The sequence below is a fragment of the Gadus morhua genome, chromosome 11 (assembly GCF_902167405.1).
Source record: "Gadus morhua chromosome 11, gadMor3.0, whole genome shotgun sequence".
In the NCBI taxonomy this organism is placed as follows: Eukaryota; Metazoa; Chordata; class Actinopteri; order Gadiformes; family Gadidae; genus Gadus; species Gadus morhua.
Window position 1 is genome coordinate 26,631,866 of NC_044058.1, and position 18,400 is coordinate 26,650,265.

The 18,400-nt window shown below is 46.0% G+C and overlaps 1 protein-coding gene across 5 annotated transcripts in view; it reads left to right on the forward strand.

The window, feature by feature from the left end:
* Nucleotides 1-325: 325 nt before the first annotated feature.
* clip1a (CAP-GLY domain containing linker protein 1a) overlaps nt 326-18,400 on the forward strand; it is a 29,113-nt gene continuing 11,038 nt past the window's right edge. For 4 of the 5 annotated variants that reach the window (XM_030369687.1, XM_030369688.1, XM_030369691.1 and 1 more), the window contains exons 1-14: nt 326-474; nt 4,580-4,713; nt 6,442-6,977; nt 8,230-8,354; nt 8,904-9,129; nt 9,730-9,927; nt 10,420-10,511; nt 10,776-10,836; nt 13,050-13,154; nt 14,336-15,103; nt 15,751-15,808; nt 15,930-16,013; nt 16,348-16,504; nt 17,637-17,802. In XM_030369687.1, the coding sequence (XP_030225547.1) occupies nt 4,626-4,713; nt 6,442-6,977; nt 8,230-8,354; nt 8,904-9,129; nt 9,730-9,927; nt 10,420-10,511; nt 10,776-10,836; nt 13,050-13,154; nt 14,336-15,103; nt 15,751-15,808; nt 15,930-16,013; nt 16,348-16,504; nt 17,637-17,802 (2,664 nt within the window). In that variant the 5' untranslated portion in view covers nt 326-474; nt 4,580-4,625. The remainder of the gene's footprint in view (nt 475-4,579; nt 4,714-6,441; nt 6,978-8,229; nt 8,355-8,903; nt 9,130-9,729; nt 9,928-10,419; nt 10,512-10,775; nt 10,837-13,049; nt 13,155-14,335; nt 15,104-15,750; nt 15,809-15,929; nt 16,014-16,347; nt 16,505-17,636; nt 17,803-18,400) is intronic. The other variant, XM_030369689.1, reaches the window with a different exon arrangement.

Sequence of the window (18,400 nt, forward strand, 5' to 3'; positions counted from 1 at the left end):
TGACACTGATATAAAATCCGAATACTGGAATTAAAGTCAGAATTCTGAGAATAAATCAGACCGTTTAGATGAAATCAGAAGCCTGAGGAAAAAAATCAGGATTCTGAAATTAAAGTCAGAATTCTGAGATTAAAGTCAGACTTCAGATTTTAACCTCCCAATTCTGAATTTATTCTCACAACTCAAAAAAAGTAAATCCCACGTGGCCCTAACCCTCTCACGTACACATCAACACAAGTTATTTTGAGAAAGTTGTTGTGAAAGGAGGAAAAGTGTGGGGCGGACTAATCCCTCCTCGGTGAGCGGGTCATCCGCGGCGCGCCTCCCGAGCCGAGGCACTACCGTCGGCGTCGGGCTGCGCCTGCGTATGTGTCGGATTCTAGCAGTCGTGGACACCTACCTAGCTTGCTAGCTTTGTATATAAATATATATTTTGTACTTGACAGACACGTGGATCGGGTCGCTGTGTACAAGGTAAGCCCGCGGACTCTGAGCCCCTCCAGGTCCCGCTCTGGGGAGTCTCTAGACCCACTCCCTCGGTAGACTGCACTAAGTTACAGCTAGCTGGTTAACCCGCGTCAACCCCTCGATACATCGGTTAGCCGGCAGCTCTCTCCCCGCTGTCGGCCTGGCCTCGCCGCTTACGCTGGCTAGCCCTTTGCTAGCTACACATCGAACCGTCCTACTTAAGGCGAACTGTCCACGTATCGTACCACAACGTAAGCCGGGCGTTGCGGTACGATGGACGGGTCTGATGTGGACATGTGTAGTCCGTTAGTCGACGGGACTCCCGTCCAACTTTACGGGGGTTATGGCTGTGAAACTTGTTGACCCTTTTCTCAACTTGAGAGGCAGGGATTCAACCTGAGCCTATGTGACGTTTGGGATGGGGGGGTTAAGTATTTTCTTACCTAGCAGTACCTAAGGTATTTTTCAGAGAAACAACTGGGTTTTGTGTCGTTAAGTGAAGGTCTATGGTTGAATACGTGTTCTTCCTGTCTTCACCTCTGCACCTCCACCCGTCCAGATGTGCCACCTCATCGGGTCGGCTCGGCTCAGGGGGTAAAGCGGGTTGACTGGTAACCTGAAGGTTGCTAGTTCGATCCTCTGCTCCTCCTAGCTGAGTGTCGAGGTGTCCCGGAGCAAAGCACCTACCCATTACTACTTCTCGCCTTGCATGGTGGACTCTGCCGTTAATATGTAAATGACTGTTACTGAGTCGCTTTAGATAAAAGCATCTGGTAAATGTGATGAGTTGTCGAGCTGTCTGCGGTTCAACACCGTTTCGACGCACCCGGGAATCGAGCTAGTCCAGGGACAGATCATGACTGCACAAATACTTGTCAGTCAGATCTTTGCTGTCACTGCAAATACGTGTGACATCTTGGGTGGGCCGTAACACAATATTTGACTTGATATAATTTTTGTTTTGACTGTAAGACACAGACCCCTCCTGTGTCACCGTACAAGAAAAATACCTTTTTATTCTATAATCGAGAACAATATTGTTTAAATTGGTGGATGGAGTTTTATCTTTATGTAATTTGGAGGAACGATTGCTTACAAACATTTGTTGGTGTATATATCTGTGTCATGTTCCACATTTAAGATGCCTTCCACTGTAGTCTTTGGTAATGCTGTAGTTGGCCTTCATAATCAATAAAGCAGATGTGTTGTCAGAAAGAAATTACTGGAGCATGTGCTTCCTTTATGTGGACAGTTGCTCGTCACGTAGGAAGTACAATGTGTCATTATGGAGGAGGGCAGAATCCAAGCCTTGCAATTCTACATCCTGAAAGGCAAGCAATGAACGGAAATGGAAGTGTGTCGGACAGTGTTTTTTTGTCAAATATGTTAATACATTTAAAATGCTGTATGTGGTTTTTGCGTGTTTTGCAAAGAATCTTAATTTACTATATCGGAGGATAACTCCATTATCGTCCATACATTTCCTTCATGTTTGATAGGCTGAACCCCAGTCCTGTTATTGGGCGAGCTTTTAGTTTGTAGATTAACATAAGAAGCCTACAAACTAGCAACACAGCACTTGTCGGCCTAGGGGCAGAGAAGCGTAAAATCTAGGCAGAGCACTACCCTAATATAACTAACTCACATGTCTCTTATACCGGAGCCAATCATTGACATTGGCGTTTGGCCCCCTTTCTGGCTCACAGTAGCGGGGGGGGTGTCCAGCTAGAGAGTACTGTTACTGCAGTGGGAAATGTCTCCGGTCTGAGAGGATCACTTTCAGATGGCTACACTAGCTCTCCAGTCCGTTAGGGTGGAAAGAATTTCTGAGGGGGTAGCTACCATAGTTCAAGGCCAGGAGGTGTTCTTGTTTTCCTCTGTTGACACATTTCACGCAAATAATGTTATTGCATCCAAGCACAAAGAATGATTTGTATAAAATCTGCCCCCAAGCCTGAATTTGTTTTGAGGAACTGCATATATGGTTTCAAGACATGGACTTCCCTGTAAACAATGCTCAAGATTGTCTAACTATTATAATAGCTATAGCCATTCATATGCTTCCTTTTAAGGCCTGTCCTCATTTTGACCTCAGGGCACAAATCAGGATCATTCAAAGACCCAGCAGGGGAAAGCTAGAGCACTGCTTACAACCTACACCAAGTAGGTCAGTTGCTTAATGACCAGTCGTCACCCGCTTCTGAGAAATGTCTTGAACTGACTCCAAGAGGAGGGCGTTATTTAGTTGTTTGATTTTGTTAATGATTTGCTCACCATAGAAGTTAGGTGTGTTCTAGGTAGGCTTGGGTTTACATTTTTAAAGCCCAGGGTTTGTAGCTGAGAGATGCACACTCAGACACATAATGCTTTGTGTCGGTCAAGGCGTCTGGGAGGGGGATTTTCCACAGCTTATCCACCTGGCTTCAGCCCACTTCTTAAAGACCACATGAAATCCAATGAGCCTTTATTTGAGCCTTGTTATCTCATAAGCAAACAGCAAAATGTAATATTATACACCTTTTCAAAAAACGCCTGCACAAATATCCAAATGTCAGTTGCATGTATATTTTCTTTCACCCCTTAACATCAAATGATAAACGCCTTAACTTCCTCTAAAAAACAAGTGAGCGAGCATGCCATTACAACTCAAAGTTGTCGTAATACTGTTGGAGGCTTATCTGCATGTACTCACATTATTGGCAATCAATCCTGATGGCTGAATCAAATCCCCCTTGACGGTTAGCCCCCCCCCCCACCTCCTTATTCTCTTATAGCCATGTTTCATTTGGGAGCAAGACCCATCCTGACAGCTATTTCACGTTAGCTTAAATTACTGGTAAGTATACCATATAAATGTGTTAGATTGCTTAGCGCCAGATTCCCATGATAAACACAAGAGTAAGTGAACAAATTTGTGGGCTTTTCGTAAACTCAGAAAGGCACATTCTCTCTCTCCTAATCATTGCTTCTCTTTATTCAGTTTTCATCTGGTAATTTTGTTTCCAAGGTCTTAGCTGAGTCTGATAGGCCACGGTCTCCTAACCTTTCCATGTTGTTGGACGTGATGCAAGACCCCATTGCTATCTTTATTTTTAAATTACAAAAACTCGAGCAATTCAATGTTTTTTTTCAGTCAATTTATATATTTTTGGATTCTGCATAGTTGGAAATAACAGGAGAATTGAATTTGTAATTCTTTATTTCAGCTTGTATTTATATTCATGTCATTAATATATGACATCATGCATGCTTACTAACTGCTTCTCGCCCTCCCGTTCTGCGGCTCGGTCATGATGTCAGCCTGAATTACCATGGGCAGGACTATGCTTTTCAGCACATTTGACTAATCTGTCTCTCTTTGAAGCCAAATCGGCCAAACAGGATTATCTGGTGCTGGAATTCTCAAATAATCCCAGTTAAGAAGCAAGCCACCATCCACCTTTTAACTAGCCTGCCTGGTTTATTTTCACAAGCTGCGGTTGCTGAAAAGAGTTGTAAACACCTGTTTTTGTTTTGGGCAAATTTCTGGGAATCACAAAAAATGTGTGAGGAGTTTATGAACTTGCGCAAAACAAGTGTGTATATTGGTCACTATGTGGGTATTTTTAGAGTTGCCTGTGGACTCTGTCTAGCGCTACAGAGCTTGTTGTCATAACAGAAATGCAATACTCCCCGTGCCAGTACAGCCCTGAAAGTCCACATGACTGAAAGCTGTATCCTGACATTACCAGTGTCCGAATGCCCTCTGAGGCACCTTGAATGGTAGTCTCTTTATTCCCTCCCCTGGCCAGTGGCCACACATATGTTGAAACTCTTCGGTACTATGATACAGTCTATAAACCCATCAGCATGCTGAACATAAACTGTGTTGAATAACTTGTATGATTTATGTTGTTATTTTCAAAGAGCTGTTCTCCAGTTTGGTCAATGCCGGCCCACACATAGTTTCTGTGTGTTTTGCTAAACTATTCTCACAAAATCACAACAAAATCAATTCAGAAACATTTGTTTATCTAAATAAATGTATTATACATCTATTTACAAATTTGAATCAGTTTTTGTTCTCCCATCTGCTTGTTTAACCCGGGTCTTCCCTTGTTGTCGTTGGCAGCGGTTGACGGAAGCGTGTGGGCTGCGCGGGCCACAGAGAGGAGGACATGAGTACGGCCAAACCAAGTGGGATCAAAATCCCAAGCAAGATCACCCGGCCGGGGGTAGCACCTGCCAAGACCGCCCCCAGCGCTGGTAAGAGACTGGGATGATCATACCCCGGACCTATATGATTGTAAAGGAGCACCATATGACATGGACTCGGGTTGTATTTTAAAGGGGGGTGAGACTTGTTTTGAAATGGATTGGGCTCTCTGGTACGATGTTAAAAGATCAAACACCTAAATGAGAGAACTTGCCCAGCCGGTCTGCTGTGATATAAGTGTGTGACTCATTCAAACAAATCATCCAAAGCCTGACTTTAAAGGTTGAAGATGATTTCAAGTCTGCACTCGCCACGATGCCAACGTACGTTTTTCGCAGTCAAAATAAAGCTTTGGAAGTGGTTGTCATTCCACTGTCTATGTTCAAAGTAGTTGAAATCAATGTATATGGTTAGGGTCAAAGAATGGCTTGCAGATGAGTCTAGCAGACATGCAGTTTTCATCAGCTGAGCAGCGGGTGTAGGCTAACCTCTGGCTTGAGCTGAATTCTTTCCTTTTGTCTGCAATGAGGAGGGAGGCTTGGACGCACAAAGGTGACTGTTTTGTGCAATGCAGATGAATGTTCATCATTATTTCTGCATAATATTGTGAGGATTATGGAGATTAGGGCAGCATCCTTGTTAACCCTCATTTTGCAGCGTCTTGCCAAAATTTCAGATTGGCATCAGAATATTTGCTGGTTTAGCCAGCTTTATGGAAACAACATCAAGACGACTTCACTTTGCAGTCTTTGGTATTTAGTTGTTCGGTCACAGGGTACGGGATGGTACTCTGAAGTCGTAGATTTCAATAATGAACTTATCCTTGAACAATATTTTCGACATACATTTTCAGTGTACATTTTCATTTCACCTCAGCTGAGCAGTGAACAGTTTGATTGGAAAACATGAACGGTAAGTAGAACATGATATGGCTGGGTTTAATAATTCATGAGTGAGGTGACAAGGCTTTTTTTTACCCCTGCAGCCAGGATAGTCTTCCCTCAATGTTTTTGAGTCACCATATGCTCTAACGCTTTTGATTCTAGACTTCAAGGAATAATACAGGCTAAAACATCAAATATTGATGATGTGTAATAAATTCCAGGTTTATTTGCAATTTGTTACCAGCGTTTATGTCAGGGTTCCCTTGATCTGCTCCAGTTCGCCATTTTTCCACATAACACAGAATTAATCAGACCTAATCTTTGTATACATAAACATATTATTGAATATCAATAATAAAGATATGGTTCATATATGTATGGATACAATCCATTGCTGCTTGTTGGAAGAAACATTGACAGATATGGTATCGTGGCTTACAATCTTGGCTAATCTTGCTCCAGGCTGATGTTGAACCCGTCCGCAGTCCCTTCAGACAGTTCACCGCCTCCTCTTCAAACCAGGCTCGGCAGAATATGCATATATTCGCTTTTATCTTGTAGCGCTTCTGAGAAGGTTGCAATGTGGACAAAATGAAGAATATCTGATACCAACGGGAATGTAAGGCCATCTACCGAATTCTAGCACAGCCGGGGACGAGTGGAATACGAGCCAAAACATCAGAAAGGAAGTATTATTTATAAAGCCAGACTTTCCTTTCCACTGCACTGGTAGGGTAAAAATAACCTGTACAGAACTCTGGAATAAGCTCTGGTCTTATTTCTAAGGCGCTTTATTCCTGACTGTGATTCCTGGATGTTGTTTACCCTGAGGCGAGTTGAGGTGACGCTGACTTTCCTCTCCTCCTCCTCCTCCTCTCGTCTTTCTGTTTCCAGCTGGAGCCAAAGCAGCGGCGGCCTACAAGCCTTCATCCGGCCCCCCCGAAGGGGAGCTCCAGGGGTCTGGGGAGACCTACCAGGTGGGCGACCGAGTATGGGTGAACGGCAACAAGCCGGGGGTGGTGCAGTTCCTGGGCGAGGCCCAGTTCGCCCCGGGCCAGTGGGCGGGCGTCGTGCTGGACGAGGCCATCGGGAAGAACGACGGCTCGGTGGCGGGCGTGCGCTACTTCCAGTGCGAGGCCATGCGGGGGATCTTCACCCGGCCGTCCAAGCTGTCCCGGACGGAGGGCGAGGAGAACGGCACCCAGACGGCCCCTCCCTCGCGCGCCGGCTCGCCCACGCCCTCGGTCACCAGCGTGGCCTCCCGCACGCCAGCGGCCAAACCGGCCGCCGCCAAGACGGTGGCGGCGCCTTCCACGCCGGCGATGACGGCGTCCAATTTGGCGAGCATCAACAGCGAGTCTATCTCCAACCTATCAGAGACCGGCTCGGTCAAGAAAGAGAGGGAGTTGAAGATGAACGATCGTGTTCTGGTCAGTGTTCAACATTAACAGAATGTTTAAAGTGAATGTAAGGTAGGCATTCATCTCGTACGTGTTTTTGGAACTGCGGCAGACGTGGTCGTGCAGGCAAACCTTTTAAAACATTGCCTTCCATTATCACTTGGCCGCTTCCATGCACAAAGATGACCGCGGGAAATGTGGCGGTGATAAATGAAATCATTTTCCCTTGTGAAGTGAGAGTAGAATCTACTCTTTGTGTCGTCCATGAGTCCAGAATGTACAACTAGTCAGGAGGCCCTTTGACACACTTGTTCTTTCAGCATGGCGGTCTCTCTGGAATGTAAACTTAACACTTGTCCCCTCCCGCTGGTCCATCCCACACACCACAAAGTGAATAGAAAAGAATGATGTGCTGTCAGTTAGAGGCCAATGACAACAAATATAGCGTGTGCACTTAGTCGCATGCCAAAGGAAACAGATGTAATGTGGTGTACTGTCAATCGTCAGCAAATAGAAACGCATGTAATGGTGCACTGTCAATGATCAGCAAATAGAAGCGCATGTAATGGTGCACTGTCAATCATCAGGCAATAGAAACACATGTAATGGTGCACTGTCAATCATCGGGCAGTAGAAACACGTGTAATGGTGTACTGTCATTCTACAGCCAATAGAAACACATCTAATGGTGCACTGTCATGCATCAGCCAATGGAAACGCATGTAAATCTTTTTCATTGGTCACGATCTAATAGAAGAGCACAGTGTGCTGTGATTCAAAAGCCAATGGACACACAGGTTTAGTAGGAGGTCCTTCACAGGCCGATAGAAAAACGTTTAACGACGAACCCCTGTGGCGAGTTAGTTTCCAACTGTTCCTTTTAGTTTGTCTAAATTCGGTTGAATGAGGCCCATCCTTCCTCTTCACCAGTTTCCTCTTCCGGTTTCTCTCCAAAGCTGAAGCACTTTCTTTGTCATTTTGTGCAGAACAGGATGTGTCCCTGTCACTCCTACACAAATAGCTGTCTCCCACACCTGTTCTCCATGTGGGGGAACCTCACAGCTGCATATTATGGTATTTGAATGGAAAACTCGATTCAACCTACTGCTACCCTGCTCTGTGAACAGGGAGATTATGGCTTGTTTCTTTGGCTTTGATCGTATTATATCACACAGGGCTTATTACTGTGAAAAGCGGATCATTCTCTGCCTTTCTGATCACCCCCGGGTATTAACAAAGACTTTCGTATTTAAATTGTGTTGTTTTTTTTTCCCTCTCCTAGGTTGGCGGTACAAAGGCTGGGGTGGTGCGCTTCCTGGGAGAAACAGACTTTGCCAAAGGAGATTGGTGCGGTGTGGAACTGGACGAACCGCTAGGAAAGAATGATGGAGCAGTAGCAGGCACAAGGTACTGGAGACGTATCGCATGCCTGTCTTCTGCTGGGAAGTGCTTCAGGACAACACTGTACCCAAACTCTGAAACCCACTTTCTCCCTGAAGCCTTTTGCCTTTTGGGCTTTACAAAAGATTTTTTTTCAAGAGAGCCTCCATTGATGCACTCTCTGGGGATTGTTCCTCCCATGCAGAGTCATGTCTGTAGTGTCCCTGAAACGAGTTAGTTACGTTATTAAGTGTATATATTCTCAGCAATGGAGGTAAAACATTCACGTTTATCGATTCGGAACAGTAAAATAATCAAATCATTGTTATCCTTGTCAAAGATTATGAACCTACGTGGTATGGTCTGGCCAAGGTTATTGATAGACACATTCTTAATCAAGATTTCCGTGGGGGAAATTTGGGTCCCATGTCTACACTCTTAAAATCAACCACATGCATCCCCACACCTGCACGTATTCACCTGCATCGCGTACCCAAGCCAACCGGCATGTACAATACACTGCAGCATCTATGACACCACCACCCTCCGTGTCCCTTTCCTTCCTCTCCCTCACAGGTACTTTCAGTGCCAGCCCAAGTATGGCCTGTTTGCACCGGTTCACAAGGTCACCCGCATCGGCTTCCCCTCCACCACCCCTGCCAAGGCAAAGACCGTCGCGCGGAAGATCCCCGCCTCGACGCCCACGCCCACGGGCCTGAAGCGCAGCCCCAGCGCCTCCTCCATCAGTACCATGAGCTCCGTGGCCTCTTCAGTCAGCGCCAAGCCCAGCCGCACCGGCCTGGTGAGCCCGACGCCTAGCTCCCCCCCCCGCTAGTAATCCTGCACTGGGATCCTGAGTCTGATAATGGCTCTGGTATACGATAGCGAGAGCTATCGTAGCTCCGGTTTCCTGTTAGCGAGAGCTATCGTAGCTCCGGTTTCCTGTTAGTCAGAGTTAGCGTAGCGTATCTCTGCCTTCGGTTAGGCAGAGATAGCCTAGCTCTGTTCCCCTGTTAGCCAGAGCTAGTGTAGCTCTGCTCTCCTTTTAGCCAGAGCTAGCGTAGCTCTGCTCTCCTTTTAGCCAGAGCTAGCGTAGCTCTGCCCTCCTGTTAGCTAGAGCTAGCGTAGCTCTGTTCCCCTGTTAGCCAGAGCTAGCGTAGCTCTGTTCCCCTGTTAGCCAGAGCTAGTGTAGCTCTGCTCTCCTGTTAGCCAGGGTTATTGTAGCTCTGCTCTCCTGTTAGCCAGAGCTAGTGTAGCTCTGCTCTCCTGTTAGCCAGAGCTACAAGCTCTGTTCCCCTGTTAGCCAGAGCTAGCGTAGCTCTGCCCTCCTGTTAGCCAGAGCTAGCGTAGCACTGCCCCCCTGTCACTAAGTGTGAGCCGTGCCCTGTCTCCTGCTCCGCAGCTGACGGAGACGTCGTCGCGCTACAGCCGTAAGATCTCGGGCACCACGGCGCTGCAGGAGGCGCTGAAGGAGAAGCAGCAGCACATCGAGCAGCTCATGGCCGAGAGGGACATGGAGAGGGCCGAGGTGGCCAAGGCCACCAGCCACGTGGGGGAGGTGGAGCAGGAGCTCAACCTGCTGCGGGACGACCAGGACCAGGTGACGCTATTACAATGCATAATCTGTCCGTCTGGTGTTATGTCACTGTTTAGCACCGTTAAACCAGAGAGGTGTTCATAGTTCATCTAGACTCTGCATAGCCTCCCTCTTTAACCCTCCCACCCCCTCACACCCCTCCTACGCTCTTACTGTATGCTGTAAGTCCTGGCACTTAATGTACGCACTTATTGAATGCTGTGCATCCTTGCACTTAAAAATAGTACTTAGAGTTGTGTAGCATCTTATCCTACTTAGCTTTGTTGTGTACGAGGAATAAGTTAACCTAGCGATTGTAAGTGCTTGGCACTTGGTTCTATGAACATCCTTACTGTACCGAAAGCAATATTTTGTTTCTTTCTTCTGTCAAATGTACTAATTGCAAGTTGCTTTGGATAAGTGTCTGCTAAATGCCCTAAATGTGACATGGGAGGTCACTCTGCCGTTCCAACAGCTCTGAAATGTCTTCCACTGACTTTGGTTTTGGCATTGAAGATGGAGTCCAAAATGGACCAGCTGCGAGCCCTGGTGGAGGCAGCGGACAAGGAGAAGGTGGAACTGCTGAACCACCTGGAGGAGGAGAAGAGGTAGGGATCTTCCCTCTAAGCCCAAGCACCCATCTGCAAAGTAACACGATGATCTCTGCAGAGCCTGTGTGTGTGTGTGTGTGTGTGTGTGTGTGTGTGTGTGTGTGTGTGTGTGTGTGTGTGTGTGTGTGTGTGTGTGTGTGTGTGTGTGTGTGTGTGTGTGTGTGTGTGTGTGTGTGTGTGTGTGTGTTGAATGGGGAAACCCATTACATCTTCCTAAGTACAAACAGTTTTTCAAAGCTGTGTTTAATTTGTGTTGAACAGGAAGGTTGAGGACCTTCAGTTCCGTGTAGAAGAAGCGTGTATTACCAAGGGTGACCTGGAGGTAAATATGAATAATAATATATAAACACGTAACCCTGGAGGTAAATGTACGACCCAATATCCATAGCACCCGATCTCAAGCACAATGTAACAATTGCGTGTCATTTTTTGTACGTCGTTGTTACAGAATGTGCCTCTGTTGCTTAAGTGATATTTTATTGCAACTCAACTCTTGGCTAGCTCATTCAAAATGAGTGCCATTTAATAACGTTTAAGGAATTTAAGTATCTGCAAGGTCTGCTGTATTCTTTCGCTATAGATTTCCCAGCTTCATAAGATCTCTGTAGAAGGATTGATTTCGTCTTCCTAAGCCTTTTTAAAATAACACAGCCAAAACACAATCCACAGAGATGACAGCCTGAGCATTTATAGACCTCGTTAGTGATGAGCATCAGGAATTCTGCATCGCTGAGATGGATGAGGCTTGCGCATAGTTGGCTCTGTCTCTGTCAGCGTTTATTGCAGGCGTTCCAAAACAAAACCCACTATCCCTAAAACGCTACTTGAATCTGGCTGTTTTGCTTACCGCAAGATAGTTAACCACTGTCTCTGAGTCTCGTCCGCTTGGTGCTAGCATTGTTCCACTGCCATATCTAGGCAGATATTGGGCTGTCACTTACGAGGTGTGTACTGTGCAGCAAAGTAAAATACATTAACTTTACATGTAGATGCAAAGTTAGAATGAAAGCATCATTGACGGAATAATGTGCTGTGATGCTTATCTACCTCAGACTCATATAATAGGACTAACTACCTCAGCATGCCTAGACAATAGTCTAAAATCATTTTGATTCTTGATTCATCTTTAATCATAAACAATTCATGGAGATCTGCCACTCGAGTCAACGGTGGTCTGTATTGGAATGGTTTACTCTCGTTCCTACCTGATGAAACCTTCTCTGTTTATAATCTCCCAGTAGGCAGTAATACTAACTACTAGGTAGCAGTACTGTGTACCCTGGTGTGAGATGGAACTGTGTTTGATCTAAGGGCTTATGTTGTTTGTTCCACAGTTCCTCACCAATCAAGGGCCTGTTACGCTCTCCTTGAAGGCATCCTACCACAAAATAGATCTAAAAATAATTCTCAAAGGGTTAGAATACACCCTTTCTATCTTCCTTTTCTGTAATTGTTTACTAACCGTGTTCTTAGTATATAACGTGACGTGGTTTGAGGGTGTGGTTAAAACGCATGCATGAAGCTTGGACCGTATCAAAGTCAATCCAGATCTTACACCGTGCGCCTCAGTCCAATGATCCGTGTTGGATTTCAAGCTTCTTGTCTTAACACCGTGCTGACCCTCCCTCCAGTACCTTCCTGCTCAATGATGTGACCTTGTTGCTTTCTTCCTTGTTCCTGTGTTGTTTTCCTCGTTTCCTCTGCTATGTTTGATCCAATGCTTAGCATGGAACCACTGGAGATGCCCACCATCCCCCCCCCCCCCTAGACACACTCCCCCACCTGCAGCCTTAATCCTTCTCAGGGTTAGGGTCTGATATGGGTTGGTTATTTTCTAACGGGAGTCCCTTTCTATTTGATTTTACTTTTAAGTTCAACAAATTTATTAAACAACTGTGCATCGGTCAAGTTTCTATAAACTCGCAGTATACAGGAAGTAAATGACTTGCTCACTAATGAGAGAAGGCACAGTTGGGTGTGATTGTTCATATCGTTTTGATATATTAAGTGTAATTAATGTAATGATTTGTTCAACTGTTCTGATCCCCAAAGGGAGATCAGAATATGAATGATAAAACACAAGTAACGGGCAGTTAACTCGTCCCTCTTGCCACTGAATGCAAAAGTGTCAAACCATTCAACACTGCTTTCTCTTCACATGTGCGGTGATGTGACCTTTATTAATGCAATGTACCCGCTGCTTCGCCGCACAAACCGTTCTGAATCCATAACAACAACAACAACGTGCTCACCGGGTGTCGTCCTGCATGTCGTTTAACTTTGAGTCATTTGCATCCATCAACCCACACCTCCTCTGCATCTCATAACCCATGAGGGGCCTGCATCCCCTTCCTTCACCCCCACCCCCCCATCACCCCCCCCCTGACCCCATCCACCCTGTCCTCCCAACAACCCCTTCCCAAACCCCCCCCCTTCTCCCACCACTTCCTGGTTCCTGTCTTGGCTGTGGTGGGCTGGCATGTGATGGTGGCACTGGTGTGTTCTCTTCCTCTTCCCCTTTTGTTTTACTAACAGACGCAGACCAAACTGGAGCATGCCCACATTAAGGAGCTCGAGCAGAGCCTGCTCTTTGAAAAGACCAAAGCTGACAAACTCCAAAGGGAGCTAGAAGACACTAGGGTAATGGACTCCTTTGCGCTGCCATGTTCCCTGTTCTGCAGAGAGATAGAGGGGAGAGAGACAAAGGCTACTGCCGAGAAACACTAACGCTTATCTGCGCTGTCCTAATGGCCTCTGGCTATAAACCTGACGCTCCTGTTAGACCACACAGGAGACGTTTAACTGATTGCTTGGTTAAAAAATGGGAGAAATTTAAGACAGGTTCTTAGGAAATGCTTTTCCACTTGGAGTGGAATGTAATACACATCCGGCCTGAAGCTCAGCATAGCGTCATACTTTGCCACATCACGCAGCAATCTCGATTTCCCTGAGGTCTTAAGAGATAAGGACTTCGTTGAGGACATTCGATTTCATTTTCATTTGAAAAAAGTACCAAGACGATGGCCTCACAAGGCCCTACCCTAACCACTTACCCCCCCCCCCCCCAATAGCTAGATCTGTGACCTCGTAGTGCGTGTTGTGGTTGGTGTGCAGGCCTCACTCTTGATGCCACAGCTGCTACCCTCCCACCCACGCCTCCTCCAGGACGGTTAGACGGCCCTCCGCTACCGAACAGCGCTCTCCCCCCGAGACTGTCAATCAATATTCTATATTTATTCGTTACTCGCAAAATCCAGTTTGAGTATTCAACCGTTTTCTAGGTTGATATAGATTTTGTGTAAGAGTGTTGAAGTGGGCTTTTAGCAATAGGGAAAAGTTGGAACATGTAGAAGATTTCTATATAAAATGGTCTTCTCTGGGGGATACGTATTGAAAAGGTGCATCTGCCTCCTTAATAACGGGAACATTTGAAGTGGCCCCTCTACGTGAATCATACAGAAATACACATTAGAAATGAGTCGATCAGATACGGCCAAAATACTTTCGTTGCATTTCAATCATCATTTCAGTCATTAAGGCCATACTTTCTGTGGCCACAAGAGGCCAGTATATTCTTGAATTGACCATGCTGCGTAAATACTGCTGTAAGCTAGTGCTCTGTTATATATTAAATCATTATTATTTGTATATACTTTACGTCCTCACAGTTCCTAGAGAGATCATTATTGTGTTCACGACGATGATACTAATGATAGCTCTTTACATTGATGCACTTAAACACTGTTTGAACCCGTCAAACGGAACACGCACGTCTCCGCCTCCGCTTCGCCACCTTGACGGTTAGATTTGTCCTCATGTAGGTCGTTACCGTGTCCGAGAAGTCTCGCATCATGGAGCTGGAGCGAGACCTGTCCCTCAAGGGGGGGGAGGTGGCCGACCTGCGGCTGCGTCTGGAGAGCCAGCAGGGCCCCGACGACCCGGAGCCCTCCCCTCTGCTGGAGGAGATCAGCTCGCTGCGGACGCAGCTCGCCACCCTGGAGGCCCGGCGGCTGGAGGAGACGCAGACGCTCGGCGAGAAGCTGGAGGGCCAGGAGAGGGCCCACGCCGAGAGCCTGGCCCAGGTCCAGGTGGCCTCGGTCCGGCTCACGGGGGACAAGCAGCAGCTGCAGGACCGCCTGAGCCAGGCGGAGAAGGCGAGCGCCGACGTGGCGGAGCTGTGGCGCTCCAAGCTGGAGTCGGCCCTGGCCTCCCACCAGGCGGCCATGGAGGAGCTGAAGGTGTCCCTCAGCAAGGGCGCCGGCGCCCAGACGGAGGAGCTGGTGGCCACCAGGACCACGCTGGAGCGGCTGAAGGTGGAGCACAAGACGGCCCTGGAGGAGGCGGCCGCCCGGCACGAGGCCAGCAGCACGGACTGGTTCGGGGAGAGGGAGGCGCTGAAGGCCCGGCTGCTGGGGCTGACCGAGGAGAAGGAGAGGCTGGAGGAGGCTCTGCACTCCAAGGTGGAGCGGGCGGAGGAGCAGCACCTGGTGGAGATGGAGGAGGTCCTGGGGAAGCTGCACGCCGGCGAGCTGGCGCTGAAGGAGGCGGACAAGGACAAGGAGACCCAGGAGGGGGAGCTGAAGAGCCTGGTCAGTTGGTCCAGCAGCACGGGGTTGTTTGGAGCTTCATAGACACACCGATGGGCGTCTGTGTTTTGGTTAAGCATAAATGTTGTCATATTTTAAGAACCATATTTGATATTATTAACAAACATATTTACCGTCACCTGCTTGATTTAATACGATAGTAGTAATGGATAGTTATAATGGGGTAAAATACCTAAGTGGTGCTGCGTACAGCGATGGTTCCCAATAAATACACATGCAGTGGCTGAGCATAGAGTGCCCGCACCCCCTTTGAACACAATTATTACCACAAGACGGCTGTGGCCAGTTGGGTACATCGGAAAGAAAGTCAGAAACACTGCTTACATCTGAATATTTAGCACAAATTAAAAGAAGACATCAATGAAAAATATTACAATGGAAAACGTGATGGAATGCACAAAGCAACATATTTTTTTTAGAATAACAAACAATTTTACAATATCTTCTAAACATTATTTATATTTAATATATATCGATGTGTATAATTAAATTAGTCTTATCCAAGACTACATCAATGAACCAGCTGCAGTACCCGTCCGTTCCGCCAGAGGTTCCTGAGGACCCTGCCGTCAGTACACAGGTTGAAAAACACTGACATGCATTATATATGATTTTTTTTTTTTCTTTAGAAACACAAGTTGACAGAAAATGCAGAGGAACAGACGATGTCTGCCAAAAATGTGCAAGGTAACGTATTAGCCATATTCTTTCTCCACCGTTGCCTGATTACATCTAAAATAATGACTTCCTTATCAGTCGACTAGTTTCATAGTAAAGTTATGGCTGAATTGATTTTCATTTTTTTCAGAAATGCATGATAAACTCAGCAAGAAGGAGGAGCAGTTTACATCACTGACCACTGAATCCGAAACCCTTAGAAGTCAACTTGCAGGTGAGATCTTTTTCTATTGTTCTTTTTTGTTATGGCATCCATCAAATACAACAGTATTGCAATACATTGGCTCTAACCCTTCGCTCAAACCACATGAGCACACCCATGTTCTCACAGCTCAATCTGAGCCCAATTTGACTAGGTAGTCCACGCATGGTTTGGGATGATGGTTGCCATAATATTGTGATGTTGTCAAAGAGCCTTCATAAATCTGACGTTGGATGGATGGCGAAAGGGTGAAGTGATGGTTAATGCTAAACCAACCAAATGGGCTGAATCCAATGGACTGATATTCCCATTGCATCTGTCTTGACCCGTCCCCATCCGTCCGCAGGCCTGGAGAGGAAGCTCAAGACCGGGGAGGAGAAGGTGGAGCAGCTGGCAAAGGACAAGGCCCAGCTGGAAGGGGACATCTCAAACATGATGAAGTCCTCTGGAGACAGCTCTGAGCAGCTCACCAAGATGAACCAAGACATCACGCAGAAGCAAAGGTTAGGGCGTCACTGCCATAACATGGATAGATACACAGAAGCTACAGTTTGGTCAACACTACCATAACATGGATAGATACAGAGAAGCTACGGTTAGGGCGTCACTGCCATAACATGGATAGATACAGAGAAGCTACGGTTAGGGCGTCACTGCCATAACATGGATAGATACACAGAAGCTAAGGTTGGTCATCACTACCATAACATGGATAGATACACAAAAGCTAAGGTTGATCATCACTACCATAACATGGATAGATACACAGAAGCTAAGGTTGGTCATCACTACCATAACATGGATAGATACACAAAAGCTAGGGTTGATCATCACTACCATAACATGGATAGATACACAGAAGCTAAGGTTGATCATCACTACCATAACATGGATAGATACACAGAAGCTAAGGTTGATCATCACTACCATAACATGGATAGATACACAGAAGCTAAGGTTGATCATCACTACCATAACATGGATAGATACACAGAAGCTAAGGTTGATCATCACTACCATAACATGGATAGATACACAGAAGCTAAGGTTGATCATCACTACCATAACATGGATAGATACACAGAAGCTAAGGTTGATCATCACTACCATAACATGGATAGATACACAGAAGCTAAGGTTGATCATCACTACCATAACATGGATAGATACACAGAAGCTAAGGTTGATCATCACTACCATAACATGGATAGATACACAGAAGCTAAGGTTGATCATCACTACCATAACATGGATAGATACACAGAAGCTAAGGTTGATCATCACTACCATAACATGGATAGATACACAGAAGCTAAGGTTGATCATCACTACCATAACATGGATAGATACACAGAAGTTAAGGTTAGGGCATCACTGCTATGACATGGAAGGGCTTGTTGAGGGATAGTTGAGGGATCAAAGTATCCGAAATTAGTCTTGATTTATTCTTTAAATCCATGCCTGTTGTATATGGGATGCCTATAAATATATTACAATTTAGTGAATATCCGTTGAATATCCAATATCCGCCCCTCCCCGTCAGTTAGCTACCACCACAAATAGAACCTAACGATGTGTGGAAAGACTGAACTGACTTCTATCTCTTATGTCCCCCGGCTCCCTCAACGTATCCAGGAGGGTGGAGGAGCTGCAGAGCCAGCTGGCGGAGGAGAAGGAGCGGGTAGCACACCTCACCGAGCAGCAGGAGCAGGAGCTCTCCAGAAGAGAGCAGCAGCTGGCTGAGACCAAGGACACCTTCTCGGCTCAAGCCTCCTCCCTCCAGGAGAAGATCGTCCACTTGGTGAGGTCCCAGCCCGCGTCCCGTCTGTTGCAGCGCTGCGCTGCTGTGCGCGTTCCTGACGGCAGAGAGCGTTGGAACTCGGGAGATGGTTTGCAGTGACTTCAGAAATGAAGGGATGCGTCTGTTTCAAGTAATGGCGGGATAAGCTATTTTTGTGAGGCTTCTCAGATGCTCAGCTAATGGTAAATGGACTGCATTCATATTAGAGCCCGACCGATAAAGGATTTTTTAGGTCGATACGATACAAATATTTGGCGATTTAAAAATCTGATATTTCGATATATCGGCCGATATATATTTAAAAAGAGATTCCAGAAACTCGAAACAAAACATAAACAGATTTCCCTAACATTGGTTATTTGTAGTTATTTATGAGTCGTCACTAAATAATAAGGTAATGCAGTTTAAAAGTAAACTTTATTTTATTGTTTTATTGTCACAACAGTAAAATCAAAATTTATTAAAGTTCTGATAAATTACATTTATAAAAATACATATTTAAGATATGAAACTCAAAGTCCTTTGAACAAAAACACAATAACCAAAATAAATAATAATAATAATTTTTAAAATATTAATTAATCGTCCGATACCGATA